Source organism: Alosa sapidissima, chromosome 13, assembly GCF_018492685.1.
Source record: "Alosa sapidissima isolate fAloSap1 chromosome 13, fAloSap1.pri, whole genome shotgun sequence".
In the NCBI taxonomy this organism is placed as follows: domain Eukaryota; kingdom Metazoa; phylum Chordata; class Actinopteri; order Clupeiformes; family Clupeidae; genus Alosa; species Alosa sapidissima.
In genome coordinates this window covers 18,256,083-18,277,544 of record NC_055969.1, presented here as the reverse complement: position 1 = coordinate 18,277,544, position 21,462 = coordinate 18,256,083, and the positions used below count along the sequence as shown (strand labels likewise).

At 40.0% G+C, this 21,462-nt stretch overlaps 1 protein-coding gene across 2 annotated transcripts in view; it reads left to right on the top strand.

Annotated features, from left to right (window-relative positions):
- The first annotated feature begins 11,106 nt into the window (after positions 1–11,106).
- Positions 11,107–21,462, top strand: part of LOC121680859 (myosin heavy chain, fast skeletal muscle-like) — a 34,043-nt gene continuing 23,687 nt past the window's right edge. The window contains exons 1-27 of one of the 2 annotated variants that reach the window (XM_042060408.1): positions 11,107–11,187; positions 11,384–11,429; positions 13,067–13,282; positions 13,364–13,507; positions 13,592–13,748; positions 13,844–13,871; positions 14,002–14,107; positions 14,343–14,435; positions 14,525–14,588; positions 14,669–14,767; positions 14,850–14,953; positions 15,028–15,166; positions 15,574–15,692; positions 15,942–16,091; positions 16,182–16,352; positions 16,450–16,750; positions 16,857–16,918; positions 17,004–17,091; positions 17,180–17,297; positions 17,390–17,513; positions 17,612–17,748; positions 18,877–19,132; positions 19,236–19,478; positions 20,337–20,513; positions 20,606–20,751; positions 20,851–20,941; positions 21,023–21,412. In XM_042060408.1, the coding sequence (XP_041916342.1) occupies positions 13,079–13,282; positions 13,364–13,507; positions 13,592–13,748; positions 13,844–13,871; positions 14,002–14,107; positions 14,343–14,435; positions 14,525–14,588; positions 14,669–14,767; positions 14,850–14,953; positions 15,028–15,166; positions 15,574–15,692; positions 15,942–16,091; positions 16,182–16,352; positions 16,450–16,750; positions 16,857–16,918; positions 17,004–17,091; positions 17,180–17,297; positions 17,390–17,513; positions 17,612–17,748; positions 18,877–19,132; positions 19,236–19,478; positions 20,337–20,513; positions 20,606–20,751; positions 20,851–20,941; positions 21,023–21,412 (3,711 nt within the window). In that variant the 5' untranslated portion in view covers positions 11,107–11,187; positions 11,384–11,429; positions 13,067–13,078. The remainder of the gene's footprint in view (positions 11,188–11,383; positions 11,430–13,066; positions 13,283–13,363; positions 13,508–13,591; positions 13,749–13,843; positions 13,872–14,001; positions 14,108–14,342; positions 14,436–14,524; positions 14,589–14,668; positions 14,768–14,849; positions 14,954–15,027; positions 15,167–15,573; positions 15,693–15,941; positions 16,092–16,181; positions 16,353–16,449; positions 16,751–16,856; positions 16,919–17,003; positions 17,092–17,179; positions 17,298–17,389; positions 17,514–17,611; positions 17,749–18,876; positions 19,133–19,235; positions 19,479–20,336; positions 20,514–20,605; positions 20,752–20,850; positions 20,942–21,022; positions 21,413–21,462) is intronic. The other variant, XM_042060407.1, reaches the window with a different exon arrangement.

The following is a 21,462-nucleotide window of genomic DNA, read 5'->3' as shown; positions in this document are numbered from 1 at the left end:
AGAACAGAAACGCACCAACCCTGTTACCGATGTGGGGGTAGCAATCAGAGACATGTCACAAGTGTTCAAAGGAGGAAACATAAAGCGCTTTCAGATATAACCTCCGGAGTATATGCGGAGGTTTGTCAAACGGAGGTCCTACACTTCGGATGATTCAGATATGATGCTAACCTGCGGACCTTATACCGACCTTATACGGACCTATGTGTCAACGACATACACACACATTACAGAATCTCCGTGTGGTTGTCGAGTGAGGGGTGGGGGCTTGTAGAGTTCACAAGATGTGAGATATGATGCAGAATATATGTGGCCGCTGCCTGTCACAGCTGCTGTTTGTTTACAAAGTGTATGCATTATGTAGGCTAAAGAAGAAAAATCTATTGTGCGTAGGCTAATACTTGAAGTAGTCACGTAAGTGCACACTTGAAATTGACCTACAGTATTTGTATGTGTGCTTCGAATAAACACATATATCTGTTTTCAACGTTATGTAGCAGAATTACTTGGCTATGGAACCCCAAATCTGGTTTGCGTTGGAGAGAGAGAGCATGCACAAACTTTATGGTACCAGCCAATTCAGTAGGCTAACTCAAGACTATTATAGAATACTAACATAACAGTGAAGTGGTTCGTTTTTTCATGGTTTATTTTTTCCAAAGGCATCCTCTCCCCATGTGTCTATTGCATTTACGTAAGGAGCTTGGAACAAAGTTGGGTTTTCTTCGTTTTTATTTTCTCTAGGCATATTTATGCTCAACAAATATCAACAATACTGCGAGCTCAGCAGTGAGGTCATGAGAAGGCTATCAATGAACAGAAAACCGACCGTGTTGGCTAACAATTTATTAAATACTCCTGTTATTGTCGTCAACGACGTCGCTGTAGGCTACTGCCTTTTCAGCGCCTTCTGCTTATATGATAATTCAGTCTTTTGAAATCGTTTGGAAATACTAGGGGGGGGAGTAGTAGAAACACCGGCTAAATTCGGACTTCCATATGACCGGTTATGTCGTTCAGATATACGGCCCCACCGTTTAACATCCGCAGAACCTCCGGTCTTACACGTATGTCTGAAAGCGCTTATAGAAAAGATGTGTAAAACTAAAAATAGGCAGGGACATACACAGTATGTAACTGAACACAGCAGTCCAAATGACACCGCAGGAAATGGTGATGAACTGTTCGGGCCTTATTTCAGGAATACAGTGTACACCACATATACCGTGGGAAGTGGAAAAAAGGACATTAGAGTAAATGTCAAGTTAGAAGGAACCCCTCTAGAGATGCAGCTTGACACAGTAGCTGCCGTAACACTTGTTTCTGAGATAGTGTATAAGAAACATCTCTCTCATCTGCCACTGAGAGAAAGTAAAGTGTGGCTGCCAACCTTTTCCGGTGAGAACATTCCCTGGATGGGACAAGTGACTGCCAGGGCGAAATATGGGAACCAGAGTGGTGATATACCCCTAGTGATAGTGAAAGGTGACCAGCCCTCCTTGGCCGTAACTGGCTCACAAACTTCAAGTTAGACTGGTCAAGCATATTATCAGTTATACCAGCAGGGGGTTGTAATAACGCAGATGTAGAGGCAGTGTTGCAGAGACACAAAGCAGTATTTTCGGCCAGCATTACAGTAAAGCCAGATACAAAATCGGTCTTCAGGAAGGCCAGACCAGTGCCGTATGCACTTAAAGACGCAGTCGAGAAAGAGTTAAACAGGTTAGAAAAAGCAGGTATTATCTCAAAGATTGAACATAGTCAGTGGGTTGCCCCGATAGTAGTGGTACCCAAATCAGACAAGTCAATTCGTATCTGCGACTATAAGGTCACAGTAAATCAGAGTGTCGAGGAGGAGAGCTATCCACTACCGAACGCCAAAGATCTCTTTGCCACATTGGCCGGGGGCACTCTCTTTAGCAAATTAGACCTGTCACATGCCTACCAACAGCTTGAGTTAGAGAAGGACTCCAAGAAGTATTTGACAATAAATACTCACAAAGGACTGTATGTCTATCATAGACTTTCATATGGGGTGTGCAGTGCGCCTTCTATGTTTCAGAATGTGATGGACCAGATCCTACAAGGCTTAGAGCATGTGAAGTGCTTCTTAGATGACATACTGGTCACGGGCAGAACAAGAGCTGAGCACCTGAGGAACCTAGAGGAGGTACTAAGCCGGCTGGAGAGCTTCGGGGTGAGAGTAAAATAAGAGCAAAATGCGACTTCATGCAGAAGAGTACCTGGGGCATCTGATAGATAAAGAGGGACTGCACCCCACTGAGACAAAGGTTGCCGCCATAGTAAATGCACCCCAGTCCACAAATGTCACAGAGCTACGGTCATTTCTAGGACTGTTGAACTATTATGGCCGTTTCATGAAAGACCTGTCGACCGTACTGCAGCCGCTACACTTACTTCTAAAGAACGAAGTCGACTGGAAATGGACACCTGAGTGCACAGCAGCATTCAAAAATGCAAAAGAACAGCTAGTGAAGAGCTCAGTAGTAGTTCACTATGACACGAAGAAAACCCTGAGATTAGCTTGTGACGCATCCCCTTATGGGATAGGTGCGGTCATGTCACACATAATGGAAAATGGGGACGAGAAACCAATCGCCTTTGCGTTGCGCACGCTGACAGGGGCAGAAAGTAACTATAGTCAGATAGAGAAGGAGGCTTTGGCCATAATAGTACTTTCATAAGTACTTGTATGGCCGCAAGTTCAGTTTAATAACTGACCATAAACCCCTCCTTGCCATCTTAGGACCCAAGTCTGAAATTCCCACACTAGCCGCCTTGCGAATGCAGCGATGGCCCTGAAACTGATGGCTTATGACTACAGTATAGAGTACAGGACGTCAGGATAATACAGCAGAGGAGAGTAGTATCTTTTATTTCTCATTATCATGTTCCCCGTGCAGGCTACAGAGATTGCACAGAGCACTCTAAAGGACCCAGTCCTATGCAAGGTACTGGAGCTGACTCGGTCTGGATGGCCGAGTTCTATCAAGGATGACACACTGAAACCATACTTCACCCGAAGGAATGAACTGTCTGTGGTACAAGGATGCATTCTGTGGGGAATTCGAGTTATCATCCCGCCAGCACACCGAGAACGACTACTGCGTGACCTACACCAAGGGCACCCTGGAGGGTGCAAGATGAAGAACTTAGCCAGGAGCTACTTGTGGTGGCCCCAGCTAGACAGTGAGATTGAACATGCAGTACAGCAATGTGATGCTTGTCAAAGTGTGAGGAAACTATACTACCAGCACCACTACACTGTTGGCAGTGGCCTGCTAGGGTGTAGCAGAGGCTACATATTGACTTTGCAGAGAAGGATCAGCACCACTTCCTAGTGTTAGTGGACACTCATTAGAAATGGCTTGAGGTAATTCCCATGGCAACAACCACAGCCGCCAAAATGATTGAGGTGCTGCGGAACATCTTTTCTTCCTATGGTCTCCCAGAGGAGATTGTTTCCGGCAACAGTCCGCAATTTACCTCGCAGGAGTACAAAACATTCCTGCAAAGCAACGGCATAAAGCAGGCCTTGGTACCCGCCTACCATCCCGCTTCTAATGGAGCCGCAGAGCGAGCAGTCCAGACAGTGAAAGCATCACTGCTGAAACAAGTGCTCGATGAGAAGAAACATAATGTCACTATAACAATGCAGCACAGGCTAGCCAACTTCCTGATGGCCTACAAGAGTACACCACACAGCATTACTGGTTGTGTACCAGCTGAACTGTTCCTCAAACGTCAGATCAGGACCAGGTTCAGCTTACTGAAACCAGATCTTGCTAGAGTGGTGGAAGCCTAACGACAAAAACAGAAAGACTACCATGATCAAACCGCCTTCAAGCTGAGACATCTGTCTGAGGGTGATTCAGTTCTGATCTGGAACTTCCGTGGAGGAAAGGAGAGGTGGACGAAAGGAACAGTGGAAAAACGACTCGGACCAGTGACCTACCTGGTGTGGAATGGAGTGAACTGACGCCCAGTCCACATCGACCATCTGCTGTACAACCGACCGTCCAGTCCAGAGACATTTGAGGTTCAGGATGAGCAGATGGACGTCACCAACAACTACCCTGCAGTGGTTCATGCGGACTTGGGGGGGAAAGGCACACCTGGAGCAGTAGGTGGTAGCCCATACTCACCTGAAGCTACACCGTTGACACAAATGCAGGCTAAGGCGCTTGCAACACCCTTACCAGGCTCAGTGGCCTGTGACAAGGCAGTGACACCTGCCGACCGAGCAGCCATTTCCCCTGAGGTGCTTGAGCGCAGGTACCCTTCGAGAGAGAGGGTGCCTCCTAAACAACTGACATCTAGTGGTGTCAGAGAGGGCGCCTCTAAAACGACTGACATCTAGTGGTGTCAGAGAGGGCGCCTCCAAAACGACTGCCATCTAGTGGTGACTAAGTTATGCTGTAATCCGGATGTTGACTATATTGTCAGTCAGTCGGAGAGTTCCAATAAAGAGATGCAGACGTGTGGAAGTTTGTCTCCATCATCCTTAGCTGTTATGGATATATTAATAGATAAGTCCAAGTTATTACAGTGGGCACGGTCTTAACTGGGCGCGCTCATGAATAGTAATGAGCTCAATCAATTCCACGTCAAACTGAAGAGCTTTTGCAAAGGTAAATTGGCCTAATTTCTCTGCTTATTTCTTTTCAGTGGCTAGAGCTGACAGAGGAGGTAGCCTAGCTGTTCATTTTCATATTTACGACATACACAGGTTTTCTGTTTACAAACAAAACTAGATGCGCGCGCAGCCGTGGGGCAGAAGATGCTTGGTGGCCGTCCACAACGTTATAAACTTAACCTAAATAGTCGGCTGCTGTATTTGTATACCTCTGTTGTCTCACTGATAATAACATCTCATTTCAGACTATATTTCAAAGTTTGCCGTTCATTTGCATCATTAATATAACATCATATTTTGTCATTTTTGGCGAAGACATGCATTCCATTAGGGATATTGAACATATTTAACATTCTCTAACCATCGTGAAGTAAAAATGGTTTTGTGTGGCAGAGCACCTTTAAATATAACTACTACTGATATTTGAAAAAAAAAAAATAAGATGTCAAATGATGCTTCAAGGTTTGATATTGTAACGATTGATGCGACACAGTTGTCCAAACAAAGCTTTATTAGCGGAAGCAGGAAACACACACATACCAAGACCAAGACATCATTACACTGGAAAACACAAGGGAAGTCAATAAAACAAGCACGATACACAAACAGGGTAGTCACATACAATACACCGGGTAAAACACATGAGGTACAACCAAAAAACCAAAGAAAGACAAACACATACATGACAAGGTAAACGCAATTATACTCACTAAAACCGACATTACACAAACCAGCATTCACACACATTGCATTCTGGGAGACTAGCACTCAGTCCGGAAGACACCGACATTACAATATGTTGAAATATGCCCAAAATTAACCAATTTAGGAGTATTTAAATGTATCTAACACATTGCTATTAGCCTACTTTGTAACCGCTGGTAGGCTATGTATGTAGTGAATGTAGGCTGATGTTTAAAAAATATCAAACCGCATCTATCAAACACATATTACCTTATTAGAGTGATGCTCAGTTTGCAGAAGATGGCCAATATAAAGACCTGCAGGAAACATGGAGGACTGCAAGAGCCTGGGGGGTTCCAGTGCACAGTAGGCCTAAGTCATCACCTGCATCAGTTGCCAGAGAGAGGGTATCAAGCAGGAGTTGTTACAGTACATGTCAAACGCTGTAGCTGAAGGATGACAGTTGGATTTCAATGAGAAAGTATTTCAGTTCTACCATTTATATTATAATGACACAAACAGATTCCTTTACCCCAAGTCTATACCCACCCCCTCTAACACCCACCCTCACCCCTACCCTCCCACACAATAACAGTAGTCCTGTGAGTTGAAAAATAAATAAATCCTTAACAAAGCAACCTTTGTGTATAAAAGCAGCATTACCAACAGAACAATCTTTGTGAGCATTTCACTGGGGACACTGTTGTCCAGTAGTTCATGCAGCAATGTAAGGCGTTGTTCATAATGCTAAGCAACAACCGAATCTAGAGGCTCGCAGTGTGCATTCAAGTACAGAGCCAGCTCTTTTAATAAGCTTGTAGGTTAATTCTTCTAACTAACAAATCAACCAAACAACAACAAAGACAGATGAAAACATAATCTCCTAACCGGTAATAAATCTCCATTACTTATGGTTATGGTTATGGATTTGGCAGACACCTTTGTCCAAAGCGACACACAAATACAAAACAACATAATATTTAAAATTGAACAGGGAACAGATTAGAATGTTGGTCAAATATAATTAGGAGAATAGTAATAATAAACAACAATATAAATTCAATCAATAGCCTAATAAAATAAGCAATGAAAATTAGGGGAAAAGCAATAATAAAACAATAATGTCCATTCAATCAATACTATAAAAACAATGACATGGTAAGACTACATTAAGGAGAATATCAATAATAAACAATAATGTCAAATTAATCAGCAGCCTAATGAAAATAAAACAATATTATACAAACCATAACACATAAGAAGCGCTTAAACACAAGTTAAACAGTATAGACCCCTCTTTACTCATTATTTCCATGGTAGAAGCACTGATGATGTTCAAGAAATTTAGGGAAGCTGTTCTGCAATATCATTAATAACAGAATGATGGAATTTATGCAGGAAAATAAGGTCAAAAAAGGCCTAACTTAATACTTGACCAATGGCTGTAACCCTCTTACATCAAACATATCCTTACACTGCTATTGCTTTTATAGTACTATGTCTACATTATTCTTTTATATTGTCCATACTTAATGCTGGTCTCTAGACTTTATCCTTGCACTGTTGCACTGTTGGACTTATTTGCACTACCACCATGACACACTCGCATAGAGCACCTTACCACTGCATTCTGAATCACAGGATCAGTCTCTGGCCTGTCACTGCAAGCACCTCATGTTTATACATCCCTTACATTCATGTGGATCTTTGATTTAGTATCTTTTACTGTCCATATTATTCATGTGCATTCATTTGTTATTTTATCATCCTGTTTATGTTGTAAGTGTATGTTGTGTGTGATGTGTTAAGCTACTGGGACCTTAGGGATCAGTAAAGTATCTATCTATCTATTTATCTATCTTTTTTCCCCCCGACAAGTTATGCTTTGTGCCTACTGTAGGCTGAAGGGCCAGTATAGAGGAAACGTAGACCTACAAAAGAACAATACTTTACAGCATAGATTATAAAATAGCTTGACAGTCAGAAACATTTCATTCCAATCTTTGAGGGACTGATTCTGACTGATTCTTTCTTAGTATTCATGTACGCAAAACTGACTTTGGTGCCTGACATAAACAGATCTTGAAGTGATAGCATAGTCTTCTTCAGTGTATTAGATTGCATCGTTCATATAAGTAAGTATAAGTATATATACTCTTTTGAATCCGTGAGGGAAATTTGGTCTCTGCATTTATCCCAATCCGTGAATTAGTGAAACACACTGAGCACACAGTGAACACAGTGAGGTGAAGCACACACTAATCCCGGCGCAGTGAGCTGCCTGCTACAACAGTGGCGCTCGGGGAGCAGTGAGGGGTTAGGTGCTTGTGAAATAACATCTGAGCATTTTTGGACTGACTTAAGTTGCATACCTTCTGTGTTAACATCACAGAACAAGGTAGAACGCTATGTTCAACCATCCTATCACCCCTTTAATGATGAGCCAATATTTGAGGTCTCCGCAACAAATACACATGAAGATATTAAGGATAAAACGAGGTGTGATTGCATTTTTTGGTAATGTTCTTAGGACTAAAATGGTATTGTATGTGGGGTAGCTAAAAGGAACAGCTCAGTTTATAGTCATTTCTTGTAGCGTCAAACATCAGTGCATCACTCCACCAGTCAGGCCTTTATGGTAGAGTGGACAGATGGAAGCCATTTTTTGCCGGGAGTTTCCCAAAAAGCACCTGGACGAATCTCAGACCATGAGAGGTAAAATCATCTGGTCTGATGAAACGAAGACTGAACTATTTGGCCACAATTCCCAACGGTGTTTGTGGAGGAAACCAGGCACTGAGATGCACTGATGTTTGTCCTTCTTTACGCTTCTCTCATCCTCTCAAATGAACTCTGGATGTCCTTCATAGTGACCATTGGGTCCTTGGTTACCTGTCTGACCAAGGCAGCTTCGTCCCGGATTACTCAGTTTGTCTGAGCGGCCAGATCTAGGAAGACTGTCGGTTGTTCTAAACTTTTCCATTTGAGAATGATGGAGGCTACTGTGCTCTTGGGCACTTTCAATGATGCAGAAATGTTCTTGTATCCTTTCCTAGATCTGTGTCTTCACACATCCATGTCTCGCAGGTCTACAGACAATTCTCTCGACCTCGTGGCTTGGTTTTCACTCTGACATACACCATCAACTGTGAGACCTTATATAAAGAGATGTGTGTCTTTCCTAATAATGCCCAGTGAATTAATTTAGGCACAGGTGGACTCCAATTAAGTTGTAGGAGCATCTCAAGGACCATTGATAGAAGTATATAAATTTACAAAACACTCCAAACACCTGTGTTTTGAGTTTTGGGGTATTGTGTGTAGATTGATGAGAAAAAAAATGAATCCATTTTAAGACGAGTCTGAAACATTTCCTGGAAACAAAATGTGGAAAACTCAAAAGGGTCTGAAAACTTTCTGGTTGCACTGTAAATACACTTATTTGGCTACATTGTATACCTATGCATTTTCATTCTTGTCCCTGAGGTAAAACAATGATTTTTGACTCCATTTAATTATTTAACATTGCCACTTTGTACACTAAATGCCTATACACTGAGCTACTACCATATATATTTTCAGGTGCTTGCTAACTACCCCACATACCATTTTAATCCTCTGAAAATTACCAAACTCAAACTTCTCATGTTTAATGCTTAAAATCCTCAAGTCGGTTATGTGTGGAGAGCTCAAATATTGGCACAACATTAATACAATATTCAAGAAAAAAACAATGATTGACCAAATGCGTACAACAAAAGTTTATAGTACCCGTAATGTCACTCCTTTTGCACCCAAATCTAGGGCCTTGTAGAAAATCAATAAGCATGCCGTACAAACTTATAATGCTTCAGTCATATTGAGGACATGTTTGTCTACCACCTTACAAAGTTTGGGCTGGCTATGAATAATACTTCCAAGATAATGTGATTTTCAGGCTGTACAACTGAAGTAATTTCAAGGGTGGAAAATAATATGAGGCAGGATTTGAACAGAAATATTTTACAGGGCTTGGTTTTGGGACTCATTCATGATAAAAACAAGATTTAACAACAATCTGAGAGGGTGCAGCAGCAACCTTATCTAATTTGACACGCAATGACCTCATTTGGTCTTTGAGTTCAATGCCCAACCTCCATTTGGTATTCTCATTAACTAAGGTAGGTATTTAAGTGAAAGACGGTCAAAAGCACATTATAGTAGGCTGTTAGATAGTGTAGATGATGCTGAGCTAATCTTCTTTGCTAATCATCCATAAACTTTCTAACTTTGACATTACAAAGTCACTGACCTATTTGAATGTATTTCAGGTGCTGTTACTCTGATAACAAAGATGTTGCATTTGCATTTTGATTAAGCTTAGGCCTTGTGTGAAGTTGAAGATTGTTTTTGATATTTAGACAGAGTAGAGTGGCTTTTAGAGTCTATGGAAAAAGTAAAAAAGCAAATAAAGCTGTCTTGCCTCACAAATGCTAAAAACTGAACAAGTGCCTCTAAGCCATGCTGTGCAGTTAGGAAATAAATAGAGGTAAGAAAAGCATATACATTTTTGATAGTGATATTAGTTAAGCAATTTGTAGTAAATTAATTTGATTAATTTAATTATAAAATATGACTGCAACTGGCAAAATGGTGGGCAGTTTGTTTGTAACTCAGGAGTGGAAGGCCTGCCAACTGATGACTGATATCAGCAGACTGCCAGATCTCCCCTGAGAGGGCAAACAGTGTTGCAATATCTAGGTTTGGCTACATCAGTTCTAAAATGGTCTGCCAAATTAGACATTCAGCCAAACTGGCAAACCAGTATAGGATCTTAAAAATGAATGGAACATAATACACTCTTATAAATATATGACTGATGATTCTGTTATGTTTCAACTATGGAACTGGAAAGGGGTTGAGCATATTTGAAAAGTCATCATGAAGACACCCCAATAGGTCATCATGGTTTCTCTGGAGAAAGTCATGAATGTAAATAATGGCCATAAGGCTATGGAAGTATTCTCAAGAGTTTTCTTTTCTTATGACACCTACTATCAAGATCATATGTCTTCTTTGGCTCCCTTTTTGAGTCTACTTGGCTAAAGAGAACAATGTTTAAAGACTTGTCACAGTACACCAGCCATAAATCTGGAAACTCTTAACCTTAGAATTTACTAGTTCTATCCCTACCAAAAAAGGCCTTTAAACCATGCTGCCTATGTGAGTGGGGCATAAATAGATATCAGCACATTAATGGTTGATATGGATATTAATTTCATAAAATGTATTTCAAGGTTTACAGACATGGCCTATAAATCACAAAGAAACCATACTTCAATTCACTGGGAACTCATCTAGTACACTTATATTCAGAAACAAACATCAATACACATACAGTATCTATTGAATAATATATGTCAATATATATCATCATCATCATCATCATCATACAACAAAATGCCCCATGTAATAAGTTCTCATGGCTAACTTTTCTGGTTAGATTTAACCATAACTACTTATATTGTACCTCCAAAATAAGTGGATTATGATGCTTCAGTGAGAAATGTCTCTTAATTTTACCAGTTTAGGACCAGTTTAGTACTTAAATATATCTGACAAACTGACTAGAATTGACTTGAATAATATTATATAGTAACTACTGGTATGTTGTGAATGTAGAAGTAAACCATCAATTTAATTGACATGTTGGACAGCAAGGTTGAGGTAATGTTTAATTATATCAAACCATGTCTATCAAAAACATCTTACCTTATTAGGGGGCTGCTTAGTTTGCAGAAGATGGCCAATATAAGCACCTGCAGGGAGCAGGGAGAACAGCAAGAGGGTGGGGGTTCCTGTGCACAGTAAGTCTTCCCTGCAGACATTGCCCTGCAGAAACTGACAGGGAGAGGGCTGCTGGAGTTGTTACATGGCAAACACTGTGGTGGTGAAGGATGAGAGTTGGATTTTAATGAAAAAGTCCTTCAGCTTTACTTTTGCTTACATTACATTTACATACGTGTTTTGTCATCTAACTTTGTAACTGACTTTCTTTTTCAGCGGTTTTAACAACTTTGAAATTTCATTTTGATTTTGGAAAGAAAAGGTAAGACTTTATTTGAATTTACTAGTTTAGGAAAAACTACTTTATTGCTCTATTTCAAATATTATTATTATTAATATAACAAAAAAATCAGATGCTTATTTTTATAGATACCACTTTCCATAGCCTGTTTCATAATAGAATCAATGTGGTAAATGAAATGAAGAGTTTGGTTCCAAAACGCTATATCCGCCATTTTAATGAATTTTCATTAAAATGTTTTTTACATTTTGTTTTCCAATAAGTTCAGTAAAACTGTAATTGGGTATTGTTATTTGATTTTTCTTTACCCAATCAAAACAACACAACTACAATTTGATTGATATTACCTGAAATACACAGCCTGACTTTTTAATGTTTTGAAAAACGGAAATAGCGTTTTGGAACCAAACCCTTCAAATATTGAAAATAGTGCTTGTATTGTTTGTGTATTGACATGCTACAATGATCACCAGTGTGTCAGAGTTTGGAGGGTGAACCTCAGCTAATTCTAAAAATGACGTCTAACATATGGTAACTTCTAATTACATTTTCACAAACAAGCAGGAAATGGCCAGCAAAACGGTAAATCAAAAACCAATCCACAAGAACATCATAATTTCTGGCCATCAGTAATGTGGCACCTAATTGGTTTGTTTGTGAAAATGTAAGCAGAAGTGAGCATGTGTTGGGTGCCATTTTAATGATGGCAGCAGCTGAGTTAACTAGCCTCGCATCAGCCTATGAAATAAATGAGGGCGATTTTTTCCTCACTGTTTCCAGTTCTATATAATATTATGGATCTAATTATATGACTACAACACACAATAATGCGGCTGCTTTCCAGGCCCACTTCAAAGATTTTCCTTTCTAAATGTAATTCCTATTGTGTTCACACCACACCACTGAGTTGAGAGAAATTCATTAGGTCACAAAAATATAAGGCCACAAATAAATGGATAGGATTTACTGATAACTCTGCCATAAACAAAAAACACACAAAAATTGCAAAAAAAATATTTGCTATCCCTTTCCACAAAAGCATTGGATACTCTTCTTAGTCCTTCCAAGGATATTGAGTGAGATCATGTTTTGACATTAGCCCTCTAAGTTTGGCAATGTTTTTGAGGTGGTAAAAAGCTGATTTAGTTATTGCTTTCATGTGACTTTAAGTTTAGATCATTGTCAATTATGACACCAAGATTTTTAACAGTATCCTTTGCTTTAAGCTCCTTAATATCAAGGAGTGGCAACCTTAAAGTGTAAGTTCAGTGTAAATTGACCCATAGTCCTATAGAGCTGGTAAGTCCCGCCCTTTCCGCTATCCCCGCTGGACCTCTAGATTGAAAAATCATTAATGCAAGTGAATGTGAGAAAATAATTATTTTCTGGTCCCGTTTGAATTTTGCCATGAATGTGAACATATGTTATCTGTGAATTTTTAATATAAAATTCATATATTTGGTTTACTTACCATTTTCTGGACTGTTACCAGATGCTATTAATTTTGTTGTGCATGTTTAGTTGTGTTCCCTCATCATCTGCACCATTAGTAATATTTAATTGTCTTTAAATATGATATAAAAAAACTCAAATTATACCTTTTGCGTTCGCTTAGCTACATTCAGTAATTTTATAAATGCTTCTTCTAATCTATGCAGTAATCTACAACCATGGGGGATGGTGAAATGGCCGTGTTTGGCAAGGCTGCCATATACCTCCGTAAGCCTGAGAGGGAGAGAATTGAGGCACAGAACATGCCCTTTGATGCAAAGACAGCTTGCTATGTGGTCGACAAAGAGGACTTGTATGTCAAGGGTACAATTAAGAAGAAAGATGGCGGCAAAGCCGTCGTTGAAGTGCTTGAAACCAAGGAGGTACTTTAGCAAGGCTGACACTCACAGAAAAGTTTCTTGAATGCAACACTTTGTTAAAACTATTTTCTACATTGGTTTTAGGAAAAGACAGTAAAGGAAGATGAAGTCTTCCCCATGAATCCTCCCAAATACGACAAAATTGAGGACATGGCCATGATGACCCACCTCAATGAAGCTTCTGTCCTGTATAACCTCAAAGAGCGTTATGCAGCATGGATGATCTACGTAAGCACTATAGTTAAATAGAAAAAAAAACTGTTGAAAAATAAAAATGCTGGAAAACCAATCCTCTTTATTCCTTCATTCTAGACCTACTCTGGGCTTTTCTGTGTCACTGTAAACCCCTACAAGTGGCTCCCAGTGTACGACCCAGAGGTGGTCGCTGCCTACAGAGGCAAGAAGCGTGTGGAGGCCCCACCCCACATCTTCTCTGTCTCTGACAACGCCTATCAGTTCATGCTCCAAGGTAAGCTTGCAGTTTAAAAGCCACTGAATGAAATACATAAATTATACATTTGATTTTCAAAATGATCAACTCATATCAACTATTTTCCCCCACAGACAGGGAAAACCAGTCTATCCTGATTACGTAAGTGTCAAAGCATATCTTAAAACTTTTGACAGTTTTAAGAACAAAGCCTTTGCATTATATTCTGTGTAATCCTATAGCACTGTTTTCATCATGATCTAAAAGTTGCAACATCTTCTGTGTATTCCAGCGGAGAATCTGGTGCAGGTAAGACTGTGAACACCAAGCGTGTCATCCAATACTTTGCAACAATTGCAGTGTCTGGTGACAAGAAGAAAGAGACAGGCCAAATGAAGGTTAGGACCCCATGCATATTTAGAGGTTATATTTTTGGACCCCCACTGTTGAGTTCAAGGCAGCGCTGCCTGGAGGGTTCTAGGGTTAGGATTAGGTCCCTTGAAGTTGACGGTGGCAGTGCTGCCCTGAAGTCGACAGTGGGGGCCCAAAATACCATCAAACCACTTATAGGTTAATTATCATACAGCAACACGGCCATGCACTTTAAATCAAAATGTATCCATTGACTTGCAGGGCTCTCTTGAAGACCAGATTATTGCTGCCAATCCACTGCTGGAGGCTTATGGTAATGCCAAGACTGTGAGGAATGACAACTCTTCACGTTTTGTAAGTCCATTTCTCATCTGAACTCTTGCCTCACTTCTGTAGTTATGGATGAGGATCAATTTCTTAAGATATTGTTGTATCTCAAACAGGGTAAATTCATCAGAATTCACTTTGGTACATCTGGAAAACTGGCTAGTGCTGATATTGAGACTTGTAAGTATAAGTCTTTATAAAAATATTTCCTGATTACTGCCTTTTGTTAACTCAAAATACTTACTTCCCTACCTAAACAGACCTGCTGGAGAAGTCAAGAGTGACATTCCAGCTTCCTGATGAGAGAGGCTACCACATCTTCTATCAGATGATGACCAATCACAAGCCTGACATTATAGGTAAGGTTAATATTTTAAACCAATGTTCACAAATCAATACATGTAATCCTGAATTTCTAAAATAATTTTTCAACCCCTACAGAAATGTCCCTCATCACAACCAATCCCTATGACTATCCAATGTGCAGTCAGGGTCAGATCACTGTGGCTAGCATTGATGACAAAGAGGAGTTGGATGCCACAGATGTAAGTCTTCCAAGAATGTGTTTTTGCCTCTTCAATTTCTTGAAAAAATCTTTAATAATAATGTATCATTCCAGGAAGCCATTGACATCCTGGGTTTCATTCAAGAGGAGAAAATCACCATTTACAAGTTGACTGGTGCTGTGCTCCATCATGGCAACATGAAGTTCAAGCAGAAGCAGCGTGAGGAGCAGGCTGAGCCTGATGGCAATGAGGGTAGGTTTAAAAACTCACTTCCAGTGTCAACTACATCGAAGCTGAGGGTAGGTTACAACGCTCAGTTGTTTTACTAATAACTTTAAGGTAATTTTATTTATTGAAGTAATCAGCAGAAGCCACAAAAAGAAAACACATTGTGTAAAGTTTAATTTCTTGTTATGTCAAATAGCCGTGTAATAAGTGGGATAATGTATATTGTCTGCTAGTCCTTATTTGAAAATAAGTCCCATAAGGTCCCTTCACCCAGTTGGGACATATTATCCAATACTGAATGGCGGAAAATACATCACCCCTTAATTATCATCCACAACTAAAGCCTTAACCAATTTACAATGTAATTGTTTAGTCAATGTGTCTAACTTCCATTTGATATATAACTCACGTAAATGCTTTGTCTATCTCAGATGCTGACAAAGTTGCCTACCTCTTGGGCCTGAACTCTGCTGACATGCTGAAGGCTTTGTGCTACCCAAGAGTGAAAGTTGGAAATGAGTTTGTCACCAAGGGTCAGACTGTGCCACAGGTATTATTCAAATCACTAAAAAGTTAACTAAAGACAACAAATCACTTGGTAGTGTTTAAACAGAATTTCTGGTAGTGAAATTACATGCTTTTATCATATTAACATTTTATTTTTTGTGGTGTCTGGACATAGTGTGTACAATGTGTTGACATTGGTTTGGTAGGAATTATCATTAATGTTCCAAATCACTCTAAATTGTATGGTTTGGTCTGTGCATAGTGAGAAAGTTAATTTAACATCTTGTTTCAGGTCAATAACTCAGTTATGGCCTTGGCTAAGTCTATCTATGAGAGGATGTTCTTGTGGATGGTCATCCGTATTAACCAGATGTTGGACACAAAGCAGCCAAGGCAGTTTTTCATTGGTGTGCTAGACATTGCTGGCTTTGAGATTTTCGATGTGAGGCCAACAATTTTTCACACACATTATTTCTTTCTCGTAACTCAAATGGGCTATTTTTAAATCATATTTAATATGTATTCAAAACAGTTCAACAGCATGGAGCAGCTGTGTATCAACTTCACCAATGAAAAACTGCAACAGTTCTTCAACCACCACATGTTTGTTCTGGAGCAAGAGGAGTACAAGAAAGAGGGCATTGAATGGGAGTTCATTGACTTTGGCATGGACTTGGCTGCTTGCATTGAGCTTATTGAGAAGGTCAGGTTTAATCAATCAAACTAATCAAGTGCTAAGTTTGTAGTGTTTCAGTATGTCAACCCTAATAACGAATCTAATCTAATCTTTTGTAAAACAGCCCATGGGTATCTTTGCCATCCTTGAAGAGGAGTGCATGTTCCCCAAGGCCTCTGATGTAACTTTCAAGAACAAGCTGTATGACCAGCATCTTGGCAAGACTAAGGCCTTCGAGAAACCCAAGCCCAAAAAGGGCAAGCCTGAGGCCCACTTCTCCCTGGTGCACTATGCCGGCACTGTGGACTACAATGTTGGTGGGTGGCTGGACAAGAACAAGGATCCACTGAATGATTCTGTTGTGCAGCTGTACCAGAAGTCGGGAGTAAAACTCCTGCCTACCTTGTACCCACCTGTTGTTGAGGGTAACAAAAAACTACACTAAGTCTACAAGCTAATGCAAAAATATCCCATTTATGAATTTCTATATATGTAACTCAATTATTGAATCCATAATGTGTATGTCAACAGAGGTTGGTGGTAAGAAGAAGAAGAAGGGTGGCTCCATGCAGACAGTGTCATCACAGTTCAGGGTGTGTATATTAAACCAATAACAAACAAATCAATCATCTAAACGAAAGGTGAGGGGATGAATTGATTGCATTCTTATCTCAACAGGAGAACTTGGGCAAACTGATGACCAACTTGAGGAGCACTCATCCCCACTTTGTGCGTTGTCTAATTCCAAATGAAATTAAGAAACCAGGTAAAGGGTGTTTGGTGGTGAATAAAGATATGTGCATTATTTATGTACTACATTGAGATTACAAGATCTTGTGACATGTATTTGACAGGTTATATGCAGAACTTCCTGGTCATCCACCAGCTCAGGTGCAATGGTGTGCTGGAGGGTATCAGAATCTGCAGAAAGGGTTTCCCAAGCAGAATCCTCTATGGTGACTTCAAGCAGAGGTGAACTACTGTAGGACATCAACTAAAATATTAGTCATGTTCTTTACCGGATTTAAACAGGGAAACATAATGTGTGTATTTATTATGTCCAGATACAAAGTGTTGAATGCCAGTGTTATCCCTGATGGTCAATTCATTGATAACAAGAAGGCTGCTGAGAAGCTTTTGGGATCAATCGATGTTGATCACACCCAGTACAAGTTTGGACACACTAAGGTAGAGAGGTTTCAAGCTAATCGAAATCTGTTTGTTATACAATTAGCACAGCTTTTTCCTGTGTCCAATTTACACATATAATATCCCATCTCTCTCAGGTGTTCTTCAAAGCTGGTCTGCTGGGTACCCTTGAGGAGATGAGAGACGAAAAACTGGCTACCTTGGTCACAATGACTCAAGCTCTCTGCCGTGCATACCTGATGAGGAGGGAGTTTGTGAAGATGATGGAAAGGAGGTAATTGTTTTCATTTTTTACAAGCATTCAAAAGTATGATTATACGGTGGCGCATTGAATTCACATCACAAAAAAAAACAAAAAACAGGTTATCTCGTAATTATGAGATAATCATGATTTATGACACATTTTCAATTCTGCCCCCACTTGTGTGAGGCAATGACATGGTCTATTAGAGAAGATAAACCTAACAGCTTCCTAAGAGAAAGTCTGAAGCTTAAGTTCCTTTCAAACCTTTACTTAGGATTCACTGTAAAACTATGCAGACCAACAGAGTACATCTCAGTTATTTCCTTCAATGTTTTGTTTAAGAGCAATCATGTAGACTAGCATTTCAAGTTACAGAATAGAAACTAATGTGTTAGCTTATGGCTATGTATATGAGAAATCCCATAGAGATGCTAACGGTTAGCATAATCAATAAAAGTAGATACAGTATGTAGAGCCAACTTCAGTACGAAAGGGTTACATAAGAAGAGTTCTTTGTTTACAACTGACTATTTTCTCTCAATATAATACGTGTAGGAAAAATGTGACTGTTTAACTCATCAATGCCACTTGAACAAGTAGCCTAGCTGCACAAAATAAACAATAGGCGTGCGTGTGACAACGTGGATGGAGGTAGCCCTATGCGTAGTAGTACCTCCACCTACTGGTTAGGACTGTAACATGCAACATGGTATTGCCTTTGGGCAAAGAGTAGCCTATAGAAGCTTAGTGTTTGCTTTGGGGTTGTTGGCGATTTGACAGGCTTATTTTTCATGCCACTTAAAGACATGTTAATCTCTCAAAGTACGAAAGTCATTCAAAGCAGGAAATCAGTAGGAAATATGTGCTTGCTTTTATTGAAAGGCTGTTTAGATCCTCAGCACGGATCCTATCCTTATCCTTAGATAATCATCTCGTAATTATGAGATAATTATCTCGTAAATATGAGATAGTTATCTCGTAATTACAAGATAATTATCTCGTAATTATGAGATAATATGTCATAATTATGAGATAATTATCTCATAATTATAAGATAACCTGATTATTTTTTTTTTTGTGATGTGAATGCAATGCGCCACCGTATGATTATTTCTCTTCAAAGAGAAATTATTTCACAAACAATTGTTCTTTTTTTAGAGAGGCTATCTACACTGTCCAGTACAATATCCGCTCATTCATGAATGTCAAAACTTGGCCTTGGATGAAGGTTTACTACAAAATCAAGCCTTTACTGAAGAGTGCTGAAACTGAAAAGGAGCTGTCCAATCTGAAGGAGAACTATGAGAAACTCAAAGTGGACCATGCAAAGACAGAGGCCAGGAAGAAAGAGCTTGAAGAAAAGATGGTGGCTCTGGTGCAAGAGAGGAATGACCTGGCACTGCAAGTGTCATCTGTAAGTGTATATTGTACCATTTCGATGTTCACAATCATACCACTACCCAGTCTCAGCATTGTGTTTTCAATACAAATCAGCTTCCATCTTATATTTACAATAGGGATCCGAGGGTCTCAATGATGCTGAGGAGAGGTGTGAGGGTCTCATCAAAAGTAAGATCCAGCTTGAGGCCAAGCTCAAAGAGACAACCGAAAGACTGGAGGATGAAGAGGAAATCAATGCTGAGCTGACTGCCAAGAAGAGGAAATTGGAGGATGAGTGCTCTGAGCTGAAGAAGGACATTGATGATCTGGAGCTGACCTTGGCCAAAGTGGAGAAGGAGAAACATGCCACTGAGAACAAGGTAGGCATTTTTTGAAAGCATAAGTGTGATATTTGGTAGGGGTTGTTGCAAAATTGGAAAAAATATGCATACAACAAAAATCTAAAAAGGGAAATATATAAGAGGAATCAGTTAACTGGAGGTCTTTCCTTGCAATCACATTATTGGAAATTACTGTACATGACTGACGTTTCACCCTGTTCACATTGTTTATGCCAGATGTGAACATGTATTCACATCAGGGTTGTGCACAATTCGAATTGCAATTCTGCTTCCTGTTTGCTACCTCAATTGAAATGAAAGTGAAATTCAAGAATTGAATTGGAATTTAAGAGCCAGTTTCAATTCAATTCTGAAATTTTGCACAAGCCTGATTCACATGTACCTTTAAAGGGGTGGTTCAGGATTTTGGACATAGGACCTAATTTCCAAGTAAGCAAGTGTGATATTTATCAGTGGAGAGACTGTTTTCAACACGTTTCATCCAATTGCAGAGTTTGCAGGTGCTAGGCTAGCGCAAGTCATCAGTATGTGTTAGTCTGCCACGAAAAACAGTCTTACCTAGCACCTGCGAACTCTGAAACTAGAAGGACTGGAGGATATGTGTTGAAAACGGTCTCCACTGATAAATATCACACTTGCTAACTTGGAAATGAGGTCCTATGTCCAAAATCCTGAACCACCCCTTTAATGTTTATATGATCTTCTTATGAAGATTTACATATTTCTCCTCAGTCATTTAGATAGGAGCCTGAACTTGTTAGCCTGAAATTGCCAAGATGGCTGCGGAGCTTAAAGAGTTGCCTATATGGACTTTGCATATAGTCAGTAATTCTTTGGAATTTTAGTGGATGCTAATATGAAACTTTGTATGCTCAGGTTAAAAACCTGACTGAAGAGATGGCTTCTCAAGATGAATCTATTGCTAAGTTGACAAAGGAGAAGAAATCCCTCCAAGAGGCCCACCAGCAGACTCTTGATGATCTTCAGGCAGAGGAAGACAAAGTCAACACTCTGACCAAATCCAAAACTAAGCTTGAACAGCAAGTGGATGATGTGAGTTCTGAATATATTGTATGTGAACAAAGACATTATGCAATGGAGACTATTTTCCTCTTACTCACCCGCCTCACAATTTGAAACGGCAGCTTGAGGGCTCCCTGGAGCAAGAAAAGAAGCTCCGCATGGACCTTGAGAGAGCCAAGAGAAAGTTTGAGGGTGACCTGAAGCTGGCCCAGGAGAGCATCATGGATCTGGAAAATGACAAGCAGCAATCTGAGGAGAAGATAAAGAAGTAAGGCCAAAATCTAATATCTCTTACGAAACATTGCTATTTAATTTCCATGCATACAGCCACGTTCAGGGTTAATTTGTTCTTGCATTTGTTTATCAGGAAGGACTTTGAAACAAGCCAACTTCTTAGTAAGATTGAAGATGAACAATCACTGGGTGCTCAGCTTCAGAAGAAGATCAAAGAGCTTCAGGTTGGTTTGTTTTTAGGCCATTCAAAAATATTTAGAATTTGTTGATATTTATGTTGATATATGTTTTCTCGCAATCAATAGGCTCGCATTGAGGAATTGGAGGAAGAGATTGAGGCTGAGCGTGCAGCTCGTGCCAAGGTTGAGAAGCAGAGAGCTGATCTCTCCAGGGAACTTGAGGAGATCAGTGAAAGGCTTGAGGAGGCTGGTGGTGCCACTGCAGCTCAAATTGAGATGAACAAGAAGCGTGAGGCTGAGTTCCAGAAGCTGCGTCGTGATCTTGAAGAGTCCACCCTGCAGCATGAAGCCACTGCGTCAGCTCTCCGCAAGAAGCAGGCCGATAGCGTGGCTGAGCTGGGAGAGCAGATCGACAATCTTCAGCGTGTCAAGCAGAAGCTTGAAAAGGAGAAAAGTGAATACAAGATGGAGATTGATGACCTCTCCAGCAACATGGAGGCCGTTGCTAAAGCTAAGGTTAGTGAAATGCATGCCTTCATTTATTACTTTGAACAAACCAACTTACA